General features: G+C 36.3%; 1 protein-coding gene across 2 annotated transcripts in view; it reads right to left on the bottom strand.

Annotated features, from left to right (window-relative positions):
• Positions 1-23,386, bottom strand: part of S6kII (Ribosomal protein S6 kinase II) — a 297,018-nt gene that overhangs the window by 165,707 nt on the left and 107,925 nt on the right. For both annotated transcript variants that reach the window (XM_090379290.1, XM_090379291.1), the window contains one exon: positions 11,123-11,229. In XM_090379290.1, the coding sequence (XP_090235416.1) occupies positions 11,123-11,229 (107 nt within the window). The remainder of the gene's footprint in view (positions 1-11,122; positions 11,230-23,386) is intronic.

The following is a 23,386-nucleotide window of genomic DNA, read 5'->3' as shown; positions in this document are numbered from 1 at the left end:
GAAGAGTTGTGAAAGCAGCATTTGCTGTTTCCTATGCCCTTGGCAGTCCAGAATCTCTAATTGGGATTTCTTTCTGCTTTTAATCAATATACCTTAAATGCATTATTGAATTTCAGAGTTTCTCAAACACTAATGGACGAATATTACAACTGATAAGTATTTAAAAAAATGAAATCTGTGAGGTGATAGCGACAAAGTATGAATAAGTTAAGAGGTTCTTAGAAATCTTGAAATCTGAGAATTTAATTTAATGAAAATTAAGTGTTGATAACTGTTAACTACAACACTGCTTGGCGAAATTAACAGAACATGTAGCAAATGTTGTGTAACTCATGCAGCCTGCAACGAAGAGGGACAAATTTTGGTATCGTGGTGTTTTATAGATTAACGATGAAATGAGGAGACAGCAAAATAATTCGGACAGATATAAGGGACATTTATAGGGATTGTATAAGAATTACCAAAAAAGGTCACCACAGAAGTTGATACAAGACGTTCGAAAATATGGCCACATGACATCAATATGACGTATGATCCCCTCCAATGGCTAAACAGGCCTGAGAGCGGTGAACCATGCTTTGTTATAAGATTCCGTGGCAACAAATCCCATTCTTCCACCAGCACAAAACTTAGCTCACCAAGTGACCGAGTAACTGGCTGTCAGTGTGCAATGCAACATCCAAGGGCGTGCCGCACATGTTCAATCGGATTTAAGTCTGATGATTGTGCTGGCCATGTGGCAGTCAGATATCTTCAGTTTCAAGATATTCCTCCACCACTTGAGCTCTATATGCAGTGGTGTTGTCGTGCGTGAAAATAAAATCTGGGCCAACTGGTTCGAGGATCTGTTCTTGGTACCTCTGTACAGTTAAAGTATCCCTATAAAACATTAAGAGGGGTGCGGCAGTTGATCATTATTCCGGCTCACACGAGAACACCATCTCCACCATAAATATCCCTTTCTCTTATGTTGGAGGGATGGTAGAACAGAACTGTTTCCAACTTTGTCCTGCTTCATCGCAACTGCATGAGTCACACCACGTTTTCTATGTGTTCTGTTAATTTGGCTAGCAGTGTATTAAATCATGTATGTTTAGCTGCCCCTCTACTGTGTCACTAATTTATTCTATATGAAGATTGCTCAAAACGTATTGGCAGCACAGCTGTTAAAAAAGGAAAAACCGAGTTTCATTAATTAGTAGAATAACTTACACCGTGGGGACTGAGATTAAGAATGCTTGGAAATTCAAACTCAACTGGATCAGTACACGATGAACAAAAACATAGTTAAGTTTATTATTATGATTATTATATATTGGCTGGTCAAGGGAAAGCCTGGGAATTCTTTGCACCATATAGCTAATACTATTACTGAAACCATTGTAAATAAAATAACAATTAAAAAACCCAATGGTCTTTTGATATGCCTTGTTCTGACTGAGAGTATTGGCCTATGAGTGATGGTTTCACCTTGTGAAACAAATCAAATTTGAGTGGCATCAATCATTGCAGTGAAGTGTCATGTTATGGTCACCCAAAAACTAATCCACGTGTATTATGCCCATAAATTGCATATGTTCTCTGGTCGATTTGTTTGTTTTGCTGAATGAAAATCAGTTTTCAAGGTAAAAGCCTTGCTATCCACGCCTAAGACCGACTAACTCAGCCATGGAGTGAAAAAACCCCACAAAAGTTCCTCCCGTCATTGCAGGATTCAAACCCAGGCCTTTTCCACCCAGTGTGGGGAGGACTGTGATTATAACCATTGTGCTACCCACGCTGGCTCAATCATTGGAATGGGGTTTGGGTTCTTGCTGGTAAGGTTGACCCCCACGTTTCATCCAGTATACTAGATTTATTGTGTGTAAGCGGTACCAACCAATCTTTGGCATCCCTGCATTCCTGTATACTACAATGATTAATTTCAGAAAACATCATAAACATAGTTCAGATAATGTGTAGCATGCTCTTAAAGAATTTCAATACTTCTGCTATACATAGATGGATACTGCTCTATATCTGTCTATGTAGCCATGTTATTTCTATTCACGAGCGCCTATGTATGGCAATATTTCCATAACGTTTTGAACAATCTCTGTATTAATGAAAAATTAATGTCAATAGACTCCTTACTACACTGCATCCTACTAGTTGTGCTTCCAAAACTTAATATATACAGCATGTTTTTAAGTGTAAAAAACATCTCCAACAACTAATCTTTACTCAACTTTTAGGGAAGGATGGTGGAGAAAGAGGATAGGAATGGAACAGAAGCTCGTGATAGGGTGTAGCATACTGTTTATCGTTACCTTTTCCTTGGTAATTTCGTTGGCAATCATAAAAGGCAGAAGGAAGGTAAGAAAAGTTAAAACTGTAAATGGATCATAATTATTTTTCTCGTTATTTTCAGTTAAACATCTTAAATATAGGTTTAGCGGCACAGGTATATAAAAAAATGAAAATTAGTAAAATAATGAGCACATCGTGGAGTGTAATATACATTTAATTTCTTAAAGAATTACAGATTATTCTCAGACATTTTGTGGTACTTCCTGTACCACTTCTTCAGCAAATTCTACCAGTTCAGTGAACAAGGACATTACAAGAATTCAGTGATGGAGTGGTACAGGAAATACCACAAAAAGTCTGAGAATAATCTAATTCTTTGAGAAATTAAAGTCAGATTATAACTCCACGTAAGTTGTAGTGCTCATTATTTCGCAAATTTCCATATCTATTTTCAATTTAAAAAATTTTATGGTTTTCATTTATTTTCTATATTTCGGAATATATTCCCAGTTGTGATGGAAACAGTAATATTTGAACTTTTAGGACAAACCAAACTAAATCAATATGTTCAATAAAAGTTATTACGTAAATATCATGTTTACATTTCTTAAACTCAAAACGACAAATAAAAACTTGTGCTTATCAGTAAACATGACGCTGGATACCTTCGTGTAAATAAAAGCAAAAGAAATCAGAGTGAGATAAGATATAATAAGAGAGAAGAATTACAAATAGTGTTGACTCATCGAGTTTTTGTCGACCCAGTCTTCATATTTCTCAACATTTCCTGTTTTTAACATTGCCTTAATTTTTGTTGCCCTAACAATAATGTCGCTGTAATTAGCTGACTTTTTTTATTAAATATTATTTGTTTTGATATTTTATTTTGGTCTATCATATGGATATATTCATAAGAGGTCACACCGGTTTAATCAATGTTATTCACATATTAAAATCTAGTTCATTTCAGTGTTTTTAAGTTCTGTAGTGCAGCATGGAAAAAACAAGCTTTGCTAATTAAGTTAGAGATGAGTGATGGGCAAATGCTGTGTAATCAAACAATGCATTTTGCTACAGTTGAGGTAACTTTGTTTTAAAACTTTATTGTAAGAATAAGAAGATTACCGGCTTTTTATAAGTTGAAGGATGGTCTATTAGGAAACGTATGCCGAACAATTTTCTATAAGAGAACAACTAAATGGTTTAGGAAAGTAAAAACATAACTTTTGAATTGGACAAATGGAACTTGTAATTCCATACACCACTTCACGCTTCACTTAGACAAAGTACTTTATTTACAGTTCGGCATAAGTTTGTTAACAGAGGCCACCCTCCAGACAGCAAGAAGCCAGTAAGCTTTGAAACAGCTGTCCTCGTGGAGTCTCAGATTTTTGAATGTATAGAGGATTTGAGTTGCTAATATTGTGTCCGTTTGCTGGATGAAAAGAGCCTATAAAATTACTTGAGTCATTGATGGAATTCGAACCCGACCATTTTCCATAGAGTGCAGGGAAGACAGGATTATATCCACTGTGCTATCCAAGAGGGCCCCCAAAATTAACACGAACAATGAATACAATCTTGATATTGTAGTAAAGAGAAAAATTATGCTAATTAGAAATAAATAAATGTTATATTATTTTTCGAAATGAGGGAAAATGCACATATTAATGAAAAAATTAAGTAAGGTGCATAAATTTTGAAAAGAAGATAATGGGCTATGAATTGTACATCGATCGATATAAAACCTGTTAGACAATCTGTGTGCAAAAGGACTAGGCTCGAATCCCATCAGCGCAATTGAATATTTATGAGCTTGAGCTTTTGTTTCATATCCTGACCGATTTAATCGGTTTTGCAAGGAGATTTCATGATTTGACTCCCAGATTTAAGATACAATCAGCATCTGACTGTGGCATGCTGACTGCTGTGCTTCAATAAATTTTGTTTGAAGTTATCAGTTTTGTTGAGAGGTAAGCTGTTGACAATGTCTGATCTTTCTTCTCGAATGTTATTTACCACATATCCTTGGACCCTCAAGGATAGTTTTTTATGTTTTAAATATTTTTACATTTCGAACTTTGAATTATCAAAATTGTAAGTTTAATTTTAAGTTAAATTTTAAATTCAAAGTTTTAAGTTTTAGACCAGCGATTTTCAACCAGTGTGCCGCGAAGGGTCCACAGATATGCCACAGAGTTTGTGGGAAGATAGAAAAGAAGTGAAAAAAAAATCGTCAAGGTAAATTTTAGAAGTATCATATATTTTTTGTGAAAGACCGATAAGAATGAAAACAATAACAGTTTAATAAAAAAAAAAGTTATTATAGTAAAATTGCAAGAACTTCCATCCCTGTTGTTCCAGATCCCAAAATAATTCTGCAATGTACTTTTACCACCCCACCTTTCACCATTGTCAAGCCAGTGCCAGTCAACAATCAGCTGTTGTTCGCATCGGGTGTGTTATTCCGTGTGAGTTTGCACTAATGCATATTTATTTATTTCTATTTCGTTTTAATTATTTTGTTATTACTGAATCTAGTTTATTTTTATTTTTTTTAGGGCTTATTAGACATGGACAGATTTCTAATTAAAAAACTTAAGATAGATGATGACAATGAATCAAGTGTAGCTGGCAGTATAACACATAGTGGAGTTAGTAATAGTTCTAAAACTGTCATGCACCAGTATAATGAAAACTTTTTATCTTTCGGATTCTTTTCATCTGGAGAAGAGCAGCCAAGTCCTAAGTGTGTCATTTGTGGTGAGAAACTAGCAAACCAAGCTACGGTTCCAAGTAAGCTGAAAAGACACCTTCACAAAAAACTCATATTTATGTGAGAAACCAATCGAACATTTTAAAAGGCTTATAGCTGATCAAACATGCCAGGCTGAACAATGAACCAAAATCAACTATTTCTGACAAGCTCAAGAAGCAAGCTATGCCACTGCTGAAATCATGGCAAAAAAGATGAAATCACATAAAATTGCTAGTCAGTAATTTTACCAGCATGCTGTAAAATTGTAAATATTATGTTTGGCAAGGAATATGAAAAAAGATTTTGAAAATCCCTATGTCTGGTAGCACTATTAGTCAGCGTATACAAGACATGTCTCAAGACCTTGAGTCACAAGTAATAGGTAACATTAAAGAAGCCGATTTTTGCCATCCAGTTGGACAAGTCAACTGACGTCACTGAAAAAGCTTAACTGCTACCATTCAGCAGGTTTGTTTGTAACAGAAACATCGTTGAACAATTTTTATTTTGCAAATCACTTCCGGAAACAACAAAAGGCCAAGACATCCTTGATGTTGTCCACAGTTATTTCAGTTCCCACGATCTGTCAGGGAAATCATGCATCAACATCTACACCGATGGTGCTCCCTCTACGTCGGGAAACCTGAAAGGATTCGTAGCACTGGCCAAGCAAAAGAACCCTGGCATTGTTTTTACACACTGTTTCCTGTACAAAGAGGCCCTCATTTCAAAATCAGTAGTACCTGAGTTCCAAAAAGTACTGGATGAGACGATCAAAATGGTTAACTAGATCAAGAGTAGACCATTAAAATAGAGGTTGTTTTCAGCACTGCGTTCTACCATGGAAGCTGCTCATACACACAACTCCTACTGCATATGGAAGTGAGGTGGCTATCTCAAGGGTGGGTACTTTCAAGGTTCTATAAACTGAGGGAAGAGCTTATAATTGTTTTATGTCTGAAGAGTCTGAGCTGACTGACCTGCTTAGTGATGAGATCTGGTGCAATAAAGTTGCTTTCCTAGCTGACATTTCCCAAGCCTTGAACACTCTTAACAAGAGTATGCAAGGAAAAGAATGAAAATACTCTTATATTTGTACTGGCAAAATTAACTCTTTTAAGGAAAAATTGAACATTGTGGGGAGCCAGAATCAAAAGAGAGAACAAAGGTCGAAATGTTTGAGCCGACAAATAGTTGAAGACTGGACAAAACTCTTGTCGATTTAATTCTACAAAGCTTGTCACTGCTGAGTAAAAACATTGAAAAGTATTTCCCATCACTTAATGTATCTTCCTTGGACTGGGTAACAGATCCGTTTGTGTTAAGTGCATTGGAATCAGCAGAATTAAAATGTTGCAGAAGATGAGCTGATGGAAATAAGAAATGACAGGCGACTGAAACTAAAGCACTCATCAACAGATTTGCCCTCATTCTGGTTGTCTCTCTGACAGGAGTACCCCATTATCAACAAAGAAAGCAATTAAAGCACTCCTTCCTTTCTCTACATCGTATCTGTGTGAGGCTGGCTTTTCTGCTATGAACACGATGAAGAGCAAGAACAGGTCACAGCTTCAAACATTGGAGGAGGACTTGAGGGTATGCTTATCAACTATCCGACCTTGGACAAGAGACATCATAAGATATCACCTAGCACAGGTTTCCCACTGATATTTTTATATAAATGATATTTTAATTATTTTAATGATTTTTTTTTTTTTTATAAATAGCATCTTTTTTGATGATATCTTATTTCAATAATTGGAATAATAACAAATATGAACGTAAATTTTAAAAATAAATTTTTTGAAATCCAGATCAATGTTATTTTAAAAAATAACACAATGATTAGAATTTTAGCTATTGCACTTTTAAACACAATCTTAATACGTTTTTTTTTTTTTTTTTTTTTAATGATAAAATCTCTCCTTAAAAAACTGATGATGTGCCTCGACAATTTTAGCATCTTGCTCATTGTGCCACGAGTTGAAAATCGCTGATCTAGTTAGTATGAATGCTGGCAACACGATACAAGAATGCAAAGCTTAGACCTCCCCCCCCCCCCACCCCGGCCAAAAAAAAAGCTAATTTTAGTTATCCTTTCTCATTCCTTCACAATAATATGTCAAAACCTTCTTTAAATTTACTGAAACTACTCCCTTTCACAAAATTAGGAGGAAGTTTATTGCAACTAATTAAGCAGTGAATCCAATTATGCAAATTTCCATACATTTATTCTGCAGCCGTCTTTTTCAATTTACATTTATTTTCTCTTAGTGTGTTATCTGAGAAAGAGTAAAGATGCCATCAGCTTCTAGTTTACTTAACCCTTTTAAAAGCCTTATACACTTCAATTAGGTCACCATGCTGATGCCTAGTTTCCACATACAATTTGCAGAACCTTTTTGATAAGAATATCCTTTTCTGCCCCCAGTATTCTAGTCATGTTTGGTCACATCTGCAGTATTCCAGATGTGACCTAATCAATGCCATTATACAAAAGGAAAATTACTTCCTTATCCCTGCTAGCAAAGTTTCTGCATGTCATTAGCACATCAACGAACTGTTCTAGTAGCCTGTTTGCACTGGTCAGAAAATTTCATGGCTAACTGTACAATTACACCTAGGTCTTTTTCCATATCAACTAGCTTGAGTCTGGTGCTACCAAAATGGTATGTTATTCCAGGATTACTGCTACCCAAATCTAGTATCTTGCAAATATTGTGGTTAAACTATTGCCATTTTTCAACTTATCTGCTTAGTTTATTTAGATTACAAAATACCTTGATTACTGGTACTGATTATTAGAAAATATCTAAGTAAATCATTAGTAAATATTAAAAATAGTAAGTGGCCCAACACTACATCTGTGGTAACCCACTCATCACATTATAAATGGCTAAATGGCTCTTCATGAACTAATTACTCTGTCTCCTTAAACAACTCTTTATCCATAGTAGTAAATTTCTTCTAATGCCATAATTCTCCAGTTTATACAACAATCATATATCTGGTACAGTATCAAAAAGCTTTACTGATATCTAAGTATATGATGCCAGAATTATTATTTGCATTTAGTTCTTTTATGACAACTTTATTCATAATAGCTAATCAGACTGGTCAGGCATAATCTAGCAAATCCAAGCAGAAATTATCTTAATAGTTCCATTCCTATCAAGGTGACCTTGCATTATTTCTTTAAATATTTTCTTGGCGCAGAGGTCAAACTTATAGGTCTGTAGTTTCCCACTTCACCCTTTAAACCATACTTGTGTACGTGAGATACATTTGCATATCTCCAATCTATACAGACTTCCCCTGAATATAAGGATGCTTTCATATTGGCCCTAGATGTGTTGTTCACTTTTAGCAGCAATAATTTCTCTTCCATCTTCCTGTCAATTATATTTAACTCCCAATCAGTATTAGAATAGATACACTAACCTCATTTCTAAACATTTCATGAGCCAATGTAAACGTAAAATAAGTGATCAGTTTTTTTTTTTAGCAATCTATATCAGATCATCAATAGTCATGCCATTCTTATTGAGTGGGCCAATACGATTCACCCTTTTTTCTTCTAGTATTAATATATGCAAAGGATTTCTTGATGCTTTTCTTTAGATACTTGGCCAAAGACCTAACAATCTCTACATGGGATTTTTTTAAATGATATACAGATATTTTGCCAGCAAGGATAAGGACATAATTATCCTGTTATATAAAGAGCAATGGTTACACCATATTTTGAGTGCTGCAAACTGGTCTGAAAGTCTGATTTAGGAAGATCTGCTGGAATGAGTGCAAAGAAGTGTAACAAGATTAATGAGGGGGAACAAAAGGACTTTTACCAAGAAAAGCTTCAGTTCTGCAAATTACAGTGTCTGGAAAGTAAGCACCTGTTCAGAGATCTGATTGAGGTGTTTAAAGCTTTGAATAGATTGAATAAACTAAATGTTGATGGCATCCTTATTATTGCTCAGACAATAACATATAAGGGGACATAAATTTAAATTGAGGAAGTGCCACATCAAAATAAGCTTTTTGAATCAACACTAGTAACTAAAATTCATCGGTTTTGTTATGTGATATATGTTTTTTATACAATAAATGACATTGTTAAAAGTGAATTTTATTCTAAATTTTAATTCTTTATTATAATTCTAGTGCAATGGATGGGAAAAAATAAATAAAATAACATCCCACAAGCACAAAAATTTGAGAACCACCAAATCTAACATACCTGAATAGTGAGGCACTCAGCCTCCAATGAATGTGACTTAACCCTTTATGAAGTATGTCTGTAGATCTACTTTTTTCACATGTGGGCTTTGTGCAGTACATATATTGAACTACATTTTAAAGCTCACTTGAAACATTTCTGTTAATACAGGTGAAACCCATTATAATGCAATGCTCAGGGTCCAAAGAATCACATAACAATATAAGCAGGACTGCATTAGAAAATTCTAGCCATTTTTCGGCATTCAACTTCATATGTACTATCAATTTTGCTCTTTTCTTTTTTTGCCCCATAATTGCAATACTACGTCTAAGAAAAATCATACAAAGAATAATAATGGATATAATATGCAATTGCATTGTTTCAATCTTTTATTGAGGCACTGTACAATAAAGAATTAAAAAAAAACAATATTCATGTTGTTAAACATATATAAACACAATAAACACACATCTTTTGTCGCAAAACAAATCAATACTCACAAAAACTGCTTTTCCATGTAGTTGTATTGACTTAAGTTTGTGTTTTGAAATTAACAAATGGTCAAAAATTCAGGAGAGAAAAGAAAACATAAGTAAACACTAGTGAACAAATTTCTGCACATTTTAGTCGCTACTTTCAAGTCATTCATGTTTAAAAAACATGTATGAAGGGTCTCTGTTTCTTTTTAATAATTTCAATAAAGCATTTTAACTGAAAAATTGAAAGGGAATCTACCTTTTCTGGTTCAAGAAATTTAAGTCCAATTGCAAACCAGCAAGTGCCTCCGTGATACAAGTTATTTATTTTTATTCTTACAAAAATCAAAGGATAATGCATGTGGCAGATTCACGTTAAACTGAAAAAATATCACATATTCACAAAGAATCCAAAATGTTGATCTTCAGTGACTAAAAACACATTTCAACTGACAAAAATGTGAGCCATGTTTGCATTGCATTATAAGCAGAATCACATTCTAACGAATTGCATTTTAACAGGTTTCCACGGTATATAAATTTTCTTGAACTTTTTTCAATATATACCATTTACAACTGTGTTATAAATTGTATATATTGATGGACAAACAAAAAAGGCTTTGTAAGCAAGAGGAGGAAATCTCACCTCTTGACTTCAACTATATGATTTAGCATTATTATTAGCCATATAGTGGAAGGAAGATACAGGCTTTTGCTGCACCACCAACCAATTAAAAAAAAAAAAAAATTTAATGAAAAAAATAAAAATTGTAGGTAACTATCCAGCTGACCCTTAAATTTCTTCAAACTGTCAGCCTCAACTACTTGCAGAGGCAACCTGTTCTAGTAATTAACAACTGGCTGCCTAAAAGAAAACTTCCTACAATCTAGTCTAAACCTCTTCCCCTATAATTTGAATTTATGGTCCCCAATTCTGGAATTTTTTATAACAGTGGAAATTCCACCTTCATTCATTTTACTAACTCTTCTCAAAACCTTATAAATCTAACTTTGGTTTAACTTTGGACTTACAAGAGCCAACATTTATGAATTTATCTGGAATTCAGATACAAAAGCTAATAAAATTAAATCAAGTGATACGTTAGATGTAGAAGATACAAGCAAAGTAAAATAAGTAACAGTAATAAATTGTTAAAAATAATTTATGAATTATTTAAATTTCTTTTTTTAATTCTGATTTGATTTTTGACATTATTTCCCAATATTAAAATTCAAATCAAAATAAGGACCAATTTTTTTTGAAGCAAGAATAATGAGTGAACAAGATTTCCATTTTTAAAAAATGGAAAAAACTCACTCCACAGTATTAATGATGTCCACAGTATTGTGTATATATATGGCTAAATATGAACTTACTTTTCAGGCTTTAAGTCCCTGTAGATTATTCCTAAACCATGAAGATGATCAAGTGCAAGGGCAAGTTCTGCTAAATAAAATTTAACATCCTCTTCTGTAAACATAACCTAGGATTAAATACAAAAATAGTTAACTAAATACTTGAAATGAAAGAAATTCACCTGTGTAAAGTATAAAACTATTTTTAAAGTAATGCACTAAAAATAAAAATTGTGGGTGTTTTCTCTTCTGCTTCTTCAATGATTGAAATACTGCTTTTACACTTCACAAAAACACCAAAAGATCAATCAGATTGGTTTAACACAAATATTCTAATCAGGATTCAAAATACTGTTATTTGATGATAATTTATAATTAATAATGCAGTCTCAGTCTCCCATTAAGGGCTGTTGCAGGTAATGCTTTGGATTAATAAAATTAAAGTGAAGGAATTTTATTGTAACAGAGCTCAGTGACTAATTTTTTTCCTTCCAAACATTAACACGACATAGTAAACTGCCACAACAGGATTATACAATTAAGCAGCCTAGGAAACAGCCACATCTTATTCAGATGGCACAATCTGAGAGATGGTGCCCCACATAGGTCAAAGAATCCAGTCTGTTAGGCCAGCCAATTACCAACAATCCATTCTTGCACAAATCTGCTTTAGCTCAGCAGGCCCAGGCCACTACCTGATCAAAAACTCTTCACAAGAATGTTGAATATATGACAGAGTCAAAAAATGTGGAGGTCCTAAGAATGTTGAATATGAGGAGGGTTCGAAAAAATTTATATTCACCCAGAAGTAGCTGTGATAGAAAGATGAAATTTTTTTGTTTGATACCTTGAAATCTCTATAGCAACCACACAAATTTTGGTTTTGATTAGATTCCTCCCCCCCTTTCACTGCTGAATGAGGAAGTGTCACAATGGATGAAGTGGAATACAGATAGTGATTCAGGTTCCTCTTTCTGCAAGGGAAAACACCTAAAGCAATCCACAAAGAAATGGTTACTATTTATGGAGATTGCCCAGGTATACAGTGGTGTTCAAAGAAAGTGCATCACCCCTTGAAGACGCCTCCGTAGCCAGGTGGGAAGGAGCAGCAGTGCGTAGCACACGCTTCTTGATTAGACCGGGGTTTGAGCCCATCAACCACCAAATACGGAGGATGCGGAAAGGTCAGGGAATGTCCACCGCATATCCAGGAGCAATATGGCCTTAGTTCCTAATGCTCCTAAAAACCAAATAACAGCATGAGTAACAGCATCACCCCTTAAAATTGTAATTGTCATCCGAATAACATAAGTATATGGCATATGTTTCTTATGTTTATGGCATAAGAATATTTATTTTTGTTTTATTATTATTAATGTTTATGAATAATGAATGTGAATATTAATGAATATGAATAATGAATGTGAATATTAATGAATATGAATAATGAATGTGAATATTAATGAATATGAATGAATGTGAATATTAATGAATATGAATATTATTAATGTTTATGGCATATGTTTCTTACAGACTGCATCAGATAAGACTGACACACATAGGTGATAACGTAATATTGCATCAGCTGTTACTTTCAGCTATATAAGCCAGCTCTGCAAGAGTTGCAGTCATTCCTTGACTGTGTCAGGATGGCGAGTTATGTGCAGTTGATGCCACGAAGAAACAGCACTATTGTTGCTTTACGTAAGGAAGGATGTTCTTCCCATCATATTGCTTATAGAGATTCTTGTAATCAGTTGACAGTGAATAGATTTCTTTTCAAACTCCAGAATACTGGTTCTGCTGATAGGAAAAAAGGAAACGGGACGCAAACGAGTCTCTATGCCAAAACAGGACCGCATTTTGAAGTGCTTATGCCTTAAAAACTGTAAAGTTTCTTTGTCTGAGCTGAAAAGAGAATGGGAAGAACATATAGGAGTGACGGCAACAGTCAGAATATGCCTCTTCAAAAATGGACTTGTAGCCTGTCATCCTAAGAAAAAGCCCCTCCTCACACAAAAAATGAAAACGGCCCGATTAATTTGGTGTAAGGAGCATGTCAAATGGACCCCCGAGCAGTGGAAGTCAGTTATTTTCTCGGATCAGAAGAAATTCAACCTGCATGGCTCTGATGGGAGACAAATTATTCGCTGTAAACGTGGTAAAGAATACTGTCCAGACTGTAATGTGTCTACAGTGAAATTCCCTACCAGTCAAATGATATGGGAATGCATTTCATATCACGGAGTAGGTCACCTGCAGTTTATAAAAATTTCCATAAATGCCAGTGGATACCTAGCTATATTGGAAGGCAAATTGCTGCCAACCATTAGAGACCATTTCAACCTGCCAAGTAACTGCATCTTTCAGGACAACTCTGCTCCGTGTAATTGGGAGAAAAGTGTAAGTAGGCACTTCTGTAGTTACTTTAGCTTCATTTCTGCATTAGAGATTCAACTGTAATGTGTTTACATTTGTTAGGTGTCAAAAAATGGTTGGAAGAACGGTCCATTACGACTCTTAGCTGGCCAGGAAACATCCCGGACCTGCCTGAATCCTATAGAGAACTGTTAGTATCATGTGGAATCTGCAGTTGCCAAAAAGAAACCAAAGACACTTCGTGAACTTCAGGAAGCCATAATTTGTGTTTGGAACCATGAACGATTGGTTGATTATCTTCAGAAATTAATCTTGTCAATGCCTCGACGGTGTGTTACTGTCATCAGGGCCAGAGGCAGTTCAACTAAATATTAGTTTGCACCTGGTGAACTTTTCATTTTGTTTTCCATTTAAAATGATAAACTGAAGCAAACTGAGGGCTTCTGATAATATTTCAGCCATAATTGTCATGTTTACGAAAACTGTCATATAACGATTGCAAATGCTCATTTTGGAATATTTTGAGAGAAACTGTAAAATATTACTTAGCTTTGCCTTAACTGCTAATAAATATCTTTTGTTTATATTTCTATTTGTGATGCTAGTCATTAAGGTAACATACCATCACAAAAAAAAGGGTTAGAAAAGTGAAATTCCTAGGTGATGCGCTTTCTTTGAACACCAGTGTAGTGTTGTTGCACATTTATATAAACAATTCAAATGTGGAAGAATCTCAGTGCATGATGAAGAAATCCTAGGACACCCAGCAACTGCTGTAACAGAAGAGTGTTGCAAACATTAAGATAGTAATCCTGGAAGTTTGCCATATTAGTATCAAAGAAACCAACTGCAAATTAGTGTAGGATCTGTGGAAAACATCCATCAATGGTTGCATATGAGAAAAGTGTCTCCTAGATGGGTTCCCCGACCTCTGATCCCTTATCAAAAGAAGGAAACGACACAATGTGAACATATGTTGTCGATGTGTCAGGAAAAGCAAGAGAAGTTACTTTCACTGCTAGTCATCGTGGATGAAACATGGACCCATCACTATGATCCCAAAACTAAACAAATGTCAAAACAACGGAAGCAAACAGAATCAACCCCCCCCCAACAAAAACGCAAAGGTGCAACCAAGTGCTAGCTAGGTGATGCTGTCCGTTTTTTTTGGAATCAGCATAGTGTAATACTAACAGATTAGCATTAGTAGAGGCATTTGATGCAAGAAAGCAAGCTTATGCAGCATCAGCCAAAAAAAAATAAAATAAAATAAATAAATAAATAAATAAAAAATAATAAATAAATAAAAAACAACCACTTCCACTTCACCCCTCTGTTCGTTCGAAATACCTGTCCAGCTGAGCTTTAAACTTATTTAGGCTATCAACTTCCACGACAAGGGATGGAAGTCTGTTCCACCAACCAACCACCCGCTGGCTAAAGGCAAATTTCCTCACGTCTATCCTACATCTGTCTTTCCTCAGTTTGAATTTATGCCTTCTCAGGTGAATTTTCTGAGCAAGAGGAAGAATCCCATCAGCATTGAGCATGCTCAAACCATTCAAGGCTTTACACGCCTCAATCAGATCACCTCGCTGGTGACTAGTCTCCATACACTGTAATTTGCAAAACTTAAGCCTTTCTTCGTAAGAGCACCCCTTTGTTCCATTCACCAATCTTGTTGCCCTTCTCTGTACTCGTTCCAGCATCCCTACATCCTTCTTGAAATGAGGCCTCCAGACCTGTATACAGTACTCTAGGTGTGGCCTGACCATTGCCTTATACAAGGGAATAATCACCTCCTTATACCTGCTAGAAAAATTCCTATATATCATCGACAATACACCATGAGCTACTCTTGCAGCCCGTCTGCACTGCTCAGAAAACTTCATATCTGCCTGCACAACCACCCCCAGGTCCCTTTCATTCTCTACCACTGTCAGTGTAGTACCACAGAGTTGATACGTTGCTCTGGGGTTGCTGTTTCCCATATGTAGTACTTTACATTTGTCAATATTAAACTTCATTTGCCACCTCTCAGCCCATCTGCTCAACCTTTCCAGATCCTGTTGCAGTAGCATAGTGTCAGTAGTGTCCTTGACAACCCTGCCTACCTTCGTATCGTCTGCAAACTTGGACATTAGGCTTGATATACCATCATCAATATCATTTATAAATACAGAAAACAATAATGGACCCAATACTGAACCCTGAGGGAGTCCACTAATAACATTAGTCCATGATGAGCAGTGTCCATTGATTACCACTCTCTGTCTCCTCCCCCTCAACCACCCCTTTATCCATAGCAGCAATTTGCCTCCAATGCCACACTGCTCCAATTTGTGCAGCAGTCTTCCATGTGCAACAGTATCAAAAGCCTTTCTAAGATCCAAGTATAAAATATCAAAGTTATTCCCTGCATCCAGTTCTTTTGTGACTGCATCATAGTATCCAATGAAATTGGTCAGGCAAGACTTCCCCTTAACAAAACCATGCTGTCTGAGCTATAACTGAAGTCTTGTCTTGATGATCCTGCAGAATTTTCCGGGAACAGAAGTTAAACTAACAAGTCTATAATTACTTGTGTCGTCTTTTGATCCTACTTTGTGAATTGGGGTCACATTTGCACATCTCCAGTCCATGGGTACTTCCCCTGAGTCCAAGGAAGCTCTCATAATTACCTTCAGAAGGACTGTAATGTGAATATGAGATTATCTTCAGAAGGACTGTAATGTGAATATGCATTATTATTCCAACATCCACAAAGTTACAAACTGCTATAAAAGAAAAAAGACTGGGAAAGCTGTCAAAAGGTATGCACTGCTCCGTGATAATGTACCTGCACATTCCTTGCATGCTGCAGTGAGGTGGCCCACGAATGTGGGTTTGAAATATTGTTGCATCCTGCTTATTCCCCCAACCTTGCGCCCTCAGATTTCTTCCTCTTTCCTGCTCTGAAGTTTTCTTTGTGGAACACTGCTGATGATAGGTGATTTCTGCTGCAGAGTTGTGCTTTGAAGGACAGTCAGAGGACTTCTACAAAACTGGCCAACGGGAGTGTATTGTGTCTGATGACCACGTGAAAAAGTGTATTACATGGTGTGTTTCAACCTTCTATCATAACTACTGGGTGAATACAAATCTTTTTTGAATCCTCCTCATAAATGCACATGAAACTTCAAGAATAGCCAATGTGAATAAGCTGCAAGCATATGCTGTTTCCCTGTAAAAAAATGTATGAGGTGTTACCAAAAAGTTCTAGGACAGAGTTTGCATTTTCAAATTTTGGCATTATAGCAAGCTGCAACCTGTCGTAACATAATCAGTGATTCATCTAGTCAGTCTGAATTAGTGTATGTTGAATAGAGAGTGTTTATCACATCTTAAAATGAGTGATTTTACTGAACAGCAAAGTATACAAATTTAATTTAAAATTAGGGAAAATAGCAAGAGAAACCCACAAAATGTTAAAAGCAGCTTTCAAGAAAGATGCTAAGTTCAAAGACTTTAATTGTTTGCAAAGTTTAAGGAGGGCTGCTGGTTCTTTGAAGATGAGTCTCGCACTGGCCACCCTTCAATTTCAAAAACTAATGATTCAATCATATGTGTTTGTGATTGATCAGGAGCACTCAATGTTTAATTATATGTGAAGTTGCTAGTGAAACTGGCACTTCTTATGAGACATGAGAAATGATTTTCACGCAAGATTTTGCAATGCAATGTGTTTCAGCCAAGTTTGTGCCTCACCCTCACTGATCATCACAGATGAGTGAAGAATTTTACAATATCAAGATCTTTATTAACATGCTGCGACCCATATTTTTTTTTCTTCATCATTAGTAGTGCCAAATCATGGGTGTGTGGCTAAGTTCCAGAAAGAGAGGACCAGTTCTCTCAATTCAAAACTCCATCTTCTTCATGGCCCAAAAAAGCAAGTCAATCTCAATCAAAGGTGAAGATCAAGCTTATCATTCTTTATAACTTATGGGGCACTATTCACTATGAATTTGTAGTGCATAGTCAACAATGAACAAAGAATACTACAAAAAAAGTTGAACAGCGACTGCATCATGCTGTTCAGAGAAAAGACTGAGAAAAGTGGGCTTCAGAGAATTGGCAATTACATCACGACAACAGCACTTTCAACACTTGTCATTGTCTATTCAGAAATTTATTGTTAAGCACTCCGCCACTGTGGCCCCTCCACACATAGCAGACTTATTTGTTGTTATTTTGGTTTTTAGGAGCATTAGCAACTAAGGCCATATTGCTCCGGGGATATGCGGTGGTCATTCCCTGACCTTTCCGCATCCTCCGTATACCAGACTTATCTCTTTGTGTGCATGTGTTTTGGCCCCCCAAAGCTTAAAGCTCCAGTGAGGGGTCAGATTTTCCAATAACCAAGAAAACATTTTGATCACACTTTATTAATAGGAGTATTCACTGTTTCTCAAGTTTTAAGATTTTATATTTTATTTATTCACTGATAAAGCAGAGGGCACATTATACAAATATATAGCATATCCATTGCTGCCAAGTTGTCACTAGTTAATTTACATCCAGTTATATTAAAGGAGGCAGCAAAGGAAGTAAGCAAACCCTTAGCCATTAAGGAACACACTCCTACACTCAATTTTGCTTTCCCAGTACTTATGTCACACCAAACTGACTCAACATTGCATCGTCCACCCATGTCAACTGGATGCACTTCCTTAGATTTTATGTTTTTAACTAACAGCATAACCACTCCTCCCTTCCTATCCTGTCTGTTATTTCTAGTTGCATTGTATTCCCAAATTCCAATTCTGTATTCCTTATATCTGTGTAACACCATGACCCTGATATCCCAACAATATCTGCCTTTGATGGTTTGACTATCACCTCAAATTCATTAAATTTATTTCTAAACTCCTAGCACTGGTGTACATGCAAGTATGCACTTGTTCTTACACTTAGTTACCCTAACACAGCCCATGTATTTAGTGGTTCCGCAATGACTCTCAGCAGTCCTTGAAATTCCCAGCACCTTTTTCCACGGTGCTGCTCATTCCAATAGAAGCAGTGCAAGGATCACTTTCACCTCTGCCCATGGCTACTGTTAATCTATTAGTCTGTGTATCCCCCAAAACTAGCAGTTTTCCGACCCACCTAACATTGCCTCGATAGAATCAGCACCCTTTCTATTTACGTGTATCCCATCCCTGTAAAAGTCTCTCCTGTTAAGAAGTACAGCCCACTCTGAGAAAAATTCTGCCCCATGAGCCTTTCACAATATCTCCATGGCCAAATTAATTGACAAAGCTCTCATCATATACTCCCTACCACAGGGGTAGCGAACCTTTGGCATACATGCATATAATTTTAGGTACACAGAATTCAGAGCGTCCCAAAAAAATTTAATCAACTCTTGAACAGTTTTCTTCAAGATTTGTTAAGTTCAGAGAATTTGAATAAACTGCAAAATTCATTAAGTTTGCAGACAGTGTAAAACTAGCCGAATTGAACCTGAAAATGTTTCAGTGGATCGATGTGGATGAGTTTGAGATGCAACTGAGTGATTTTCAGAGCAACTTGATTTGGAGGCAAAAATTTATCAACCAATTTAGCCAATTTAGAAAATACTGAAAGGGAACAATTAGTGACAGGATTAGCAAAGAAAACTGCACAAAATGAGGTATTAAAAGTTTGGAATTCCATTTCTGAAATGTCTGCCTGTTTAAAAAATCTGGCAACAGCATTACTAACAATATTCTCATCAACCTATTCTTGAGAGTGGTTGTCCTAAGTGATGAACTTTGTTAAGTCTAGTCACTGGAGTAGTCTTGCGGATAAAACTAGTGCTGTGTGTATAGTTCTAAAAGTTAGAAAGTATAAACCTGTGGTAAATTATCTGTCGTCAATGGTGCAGCAACAGAAATCTCACTGATGTTTTATTTTTATAATATCAGAGAGGTTTATCATTTTATATTAAATTTGTTCTGTAAGCTAAAAGTTACATTTTTGTTATGAATGAAGGATTTCATTTTAATACCTTTATTAGGGCATCTTTCAAAAATTGTCTTTTTTTTCTTTTATTATTATTTTTTTTCTGTTATTTCTATCAAGTAAAATGCGTATGAGAAAAATAACAATACAGTAGAACGTCAATTATCCGAACTAATTGGGACCAAGGTTGGTTCAGTTAATCAAATAGTTCCGATAATCAAACACACATGAGAATATCCAGTTTATATGAAACATAGCATAATTATGCCTACAATTAAATTATTGTACAAAAGGTATTTTGAAATGTGATATTGTATTTTGAAATATGAATAATAAAAAATAACTGATTTATGAAATGATTTGTAAATAACCAAAACGTTTTGAGAAACAATGTACTTTTGAACTTACCTAATTGTTTTACATGGTTTCAACTATAAACCACACTTTTTTCTTTACATATACAGAAATAAACTAACACAAATAATTAATTTATTTATTTTTTTTTTTTTTATGAAAATCCCAAACAAGAGATATTAGAACCTATAGTACTTAGTACCATGCTTGAGTTGGAGGTTGAGAAGATGAAAGAAGATATTTGTTGACATTAGACTTGAACTTCTGTAGACTAATTTTCAGGAAATGTGTGAAGGAAGGTTGTTCCAGAAAATGGCAGCTGAATTAATAAACGAGGAAGATGAAAAGTTGGTTCTGTGAGTTTAAAGTTGGACAGTAAATGGATGTTGACTGGTGGGCACGTGTTCAGACTGTTTTGAAAGAGAGAGCAAGAATTATAGGAGCCAATTCAGAAGAACAGTGCCCATGGAAATATCTGTTGAAGAGGCATGCAGCAGAAACAGTACGTCTATGAGACAGCGAGTGGAAAGACTGTGTTAGAGACAAATCATTAATTAACCTAACTACCCTCTTCTGAACGAAATAAAGAAGCCTGAGAGAGGTTTTGGGGGCACCACCCCAGTTGTGGGAACAATATTCCATGATAGGTCAGATTTGCGATTTGTACAGAGTGAACAGCGGTTTGAAAGAAAAGTAACGCAGAGAGCGAAAGAGAAAACAAAGTTTTTTAGATGTAGAGGAAGCAATATTTGTAATGTGCTTGTGCTAAGAGAGATTAGAAGTCAGGATAATCCCCAAAAGAGATATATCAACTTGCCTAAAAATCGGAGTGTCATTGGAATAAGCATAGGAGCAGAAGAATTCTTTTTGCGAGATATAAGACAAGACTGAGTTTTAGAATGATTGAAATCAACTAAGTTGTCTTTGCACCATGGGACAATTACCTGGAGATCGGCATTTAAGGAATTCGTAGCAGATATTCGAGAAGTTCAAGCTGATTGAGCAGGGCAAGGTTTCTCAAAATGGAAAGTGGAATGCAATGTGCTATCATCGGCAAAACTACGGATAGGATATCCAGTCAATGGAAATAGGTAATTAATATACAAGAGGAAAAGAGTGGGGGAAAGAAATGAACCTTGGGGGACACCAGCATTAGTGGAGAAGTTAGAAGACAGAGAGCCATCTACCATCACACGCAGCGAGCGATCAGAGAGAAAACTGGATAACCAATTACAAAAAACAGTTGGCAAACCACAAGATGGAAACTTGTTTAGAAGACCTTTATGCCAAACACGATCTAAAGTCTTTGAGATGTCAAGAGCAACTGCTTGTGTTTCACCAAACTTTTCCATTGAATTTGTCCATATATGGGTAACATAAGCCAGAATATCACCAGTGGATCGACAATGACAGAATCCATACTGGTGATCGTTGATAGACGGAAGGTTTCTAGGTAGTTTAAGAGTTGGCGGTTAATTGATTTCTCCATTACTTTAGAAAGATTAAAATTAATTGCAATGGGATGATAATCAGATGGGAGGGATTTGTCACCCTTTTTATGAACTGGCTGGATATGAGAAAATTTCCAAGCAGAAGGAAAAACACCTTTGGAATAAGAAAGTGAAAAAAAGGCGGCAATGAACAAGAGCAAGTTCAGGAGCATAGGTTTTGAGAACAAGTGGAGAAATACCATCGGGACTTGGAGCTTTCTTAGCATCGAGATTCGTCAAAAATCCTTCTGACATCCTTTTGATGGAAGACCACAGGAGGCATTGAATGGAGCGTGTTGGGAATGGCAGGAGGTGTTTTACCAAGATCATTAATACATGATTTGAAAGAAAAATGGGATGCTAGCAGGTTCGCTTTATCCTTGGCTGAAGTGACAAAAGAACCATCTAGTTTTGACAGAGGTGGGAGCAGAGATGGGCAAAAGTTGCGGCCAATAGCTTTGGCAAGAGACCAGAAGGCTCGGGTACCATTAGGGCAAGGAGCAAGTTTTCTACTCTTAGCCTGTTCAAAATCTAGTTTGGACTGATTAATGACTGGTTTACAATTGTTGCAAGCTTTGGTGTTGGCAGAAAATGAAACTGAAGAATAGGAAACAAGCCGATTACGATATGCAACGTTCTTCTCTTGAATAGCCTTAGCACATTTATTGGAAAACCAAGGTTTAGATAAAGGACGAGATTTTAAAGTGGAATGTGGAATAAGGGATTCCATTCCTACAAGAATAATTTCACTGACACGATCTGAGCAAACGTTGACATCAGAAGTTTTGAAACAGTAATCCAACCAAGGAAAAGAAAAGAAATCTCGCAGGTCATCCCATTTTGCATTCTTGTAATGCCAAACAACATGAGGTTGGGAATAGCCATGGGATAAAGGCTCCATTGGAGAAGAGACAATCACCAAGTTGTGATCTGAAGTGCCTAAAGGACCTCTCACTTCAACCATCTACTTAGAAGGGTTGTTTGTGAGAAAAAGATCAAGTGTGTTGGCTGTATGGTTAGGATTGTCCGGTATTCTTGTAGGTAAATGAACAATATGTGCAAGGTCATTAGAAATTGCAAAAGCCTCAGCATCTCGACCAGCTGGGTCAGTGTGAGTTGAAAATGAAAGCCAGCTGGAGTTGTGAACATTAAAATCATCAAGGAAAATTACCTCACTGTTAGGAAAGTTGGACTGGAGAAAGTAAAGTTGCAAAGAGAGAAAGTTAAAGAGCTCCAAGTGATTAGTGGAGTTGGGAGAACGGTAGAGACGACAGATGAATTTGACACAATGAGGTAGTGAGATTTTAAGCCAGAGAAGATCGAAAAAACGAGATTCCAAATTACCAAGTCTCTGACAGGGAATGTCGGAACAGACATATGCAGAAGTACCACCTTTGAGGCGAAAGGAATTATACGAATAATTTGGGCAACTGAGATGAGCAGTAGTTGAATCAACTGATAACTGAGATTCTGTCGGAAAAAGTACATGGAGTTTGGCAGACTACAAGTGGAAATGAACATCGTTGAGATTAGACCACGTATATTTGTGAAATGAATTAGGAAGTGCTTGGGAGGTTTAGATCTTTTCGCAGATAAGCTTACTCTATAAGTTTGACAATTCATGGTGTGTTTTTTTTTTTTTTTTTTTTTTTTTTGATTTGGTAGTTGTTGGCGCATCGGCTTCTGTGGCCATATTGCACCTCCCAAGGTTTTTGCAGTACTTTGATCCAAGCCCGAGGCGGGAATCAAACCCGCGACCTTTGGGTTGCCGGGCAGGTACTTTACCCACTCAGCTAGCCCGGTCGGCCAATTCATGGTGTATTCAATAGTAAGTGGGGGGGGGGGGGACATGCTGTATGAAGTAATTAAATTTTTGGATATGGAGTACACATGGTAAGAATATAACCAGATCCATGACGTGGCCTCGACAATGCCCCCTGCATACACACTACTTGGACTCCCTCCAGTCACTATCTGGCAGAATATACACTAGATGATCCGGAAGCCTCCTAAAGAGTTACCAATAGGTTCAGTCCAGTGTACTAACTAGCAGCCGACCTGCGAACACAGTTTTAGA

This window comes from Mastigoproctus giganteus, chromosome 8, assembly GCF_048544385.1.
Source record: "Mastigoproctus giganteus isolate SK-2022 chromosome 8, ASM4854438v1, whole genome shotgun sequence".
In the NCBI taxonomy this organism is placed as follows: domain Eukaryota; kingdom Metazoa; phylum Arthropoda; class Arachnida; order Uropygi; family Thelyphonidae; genus Mastigoproctus; species Mastigoproctus giganteus.
The sequence above is the reverse complement of the archived record's forward strand: the minus strand, read 5'-3'. Positions and strand labels throughout refer to the sequence as shown.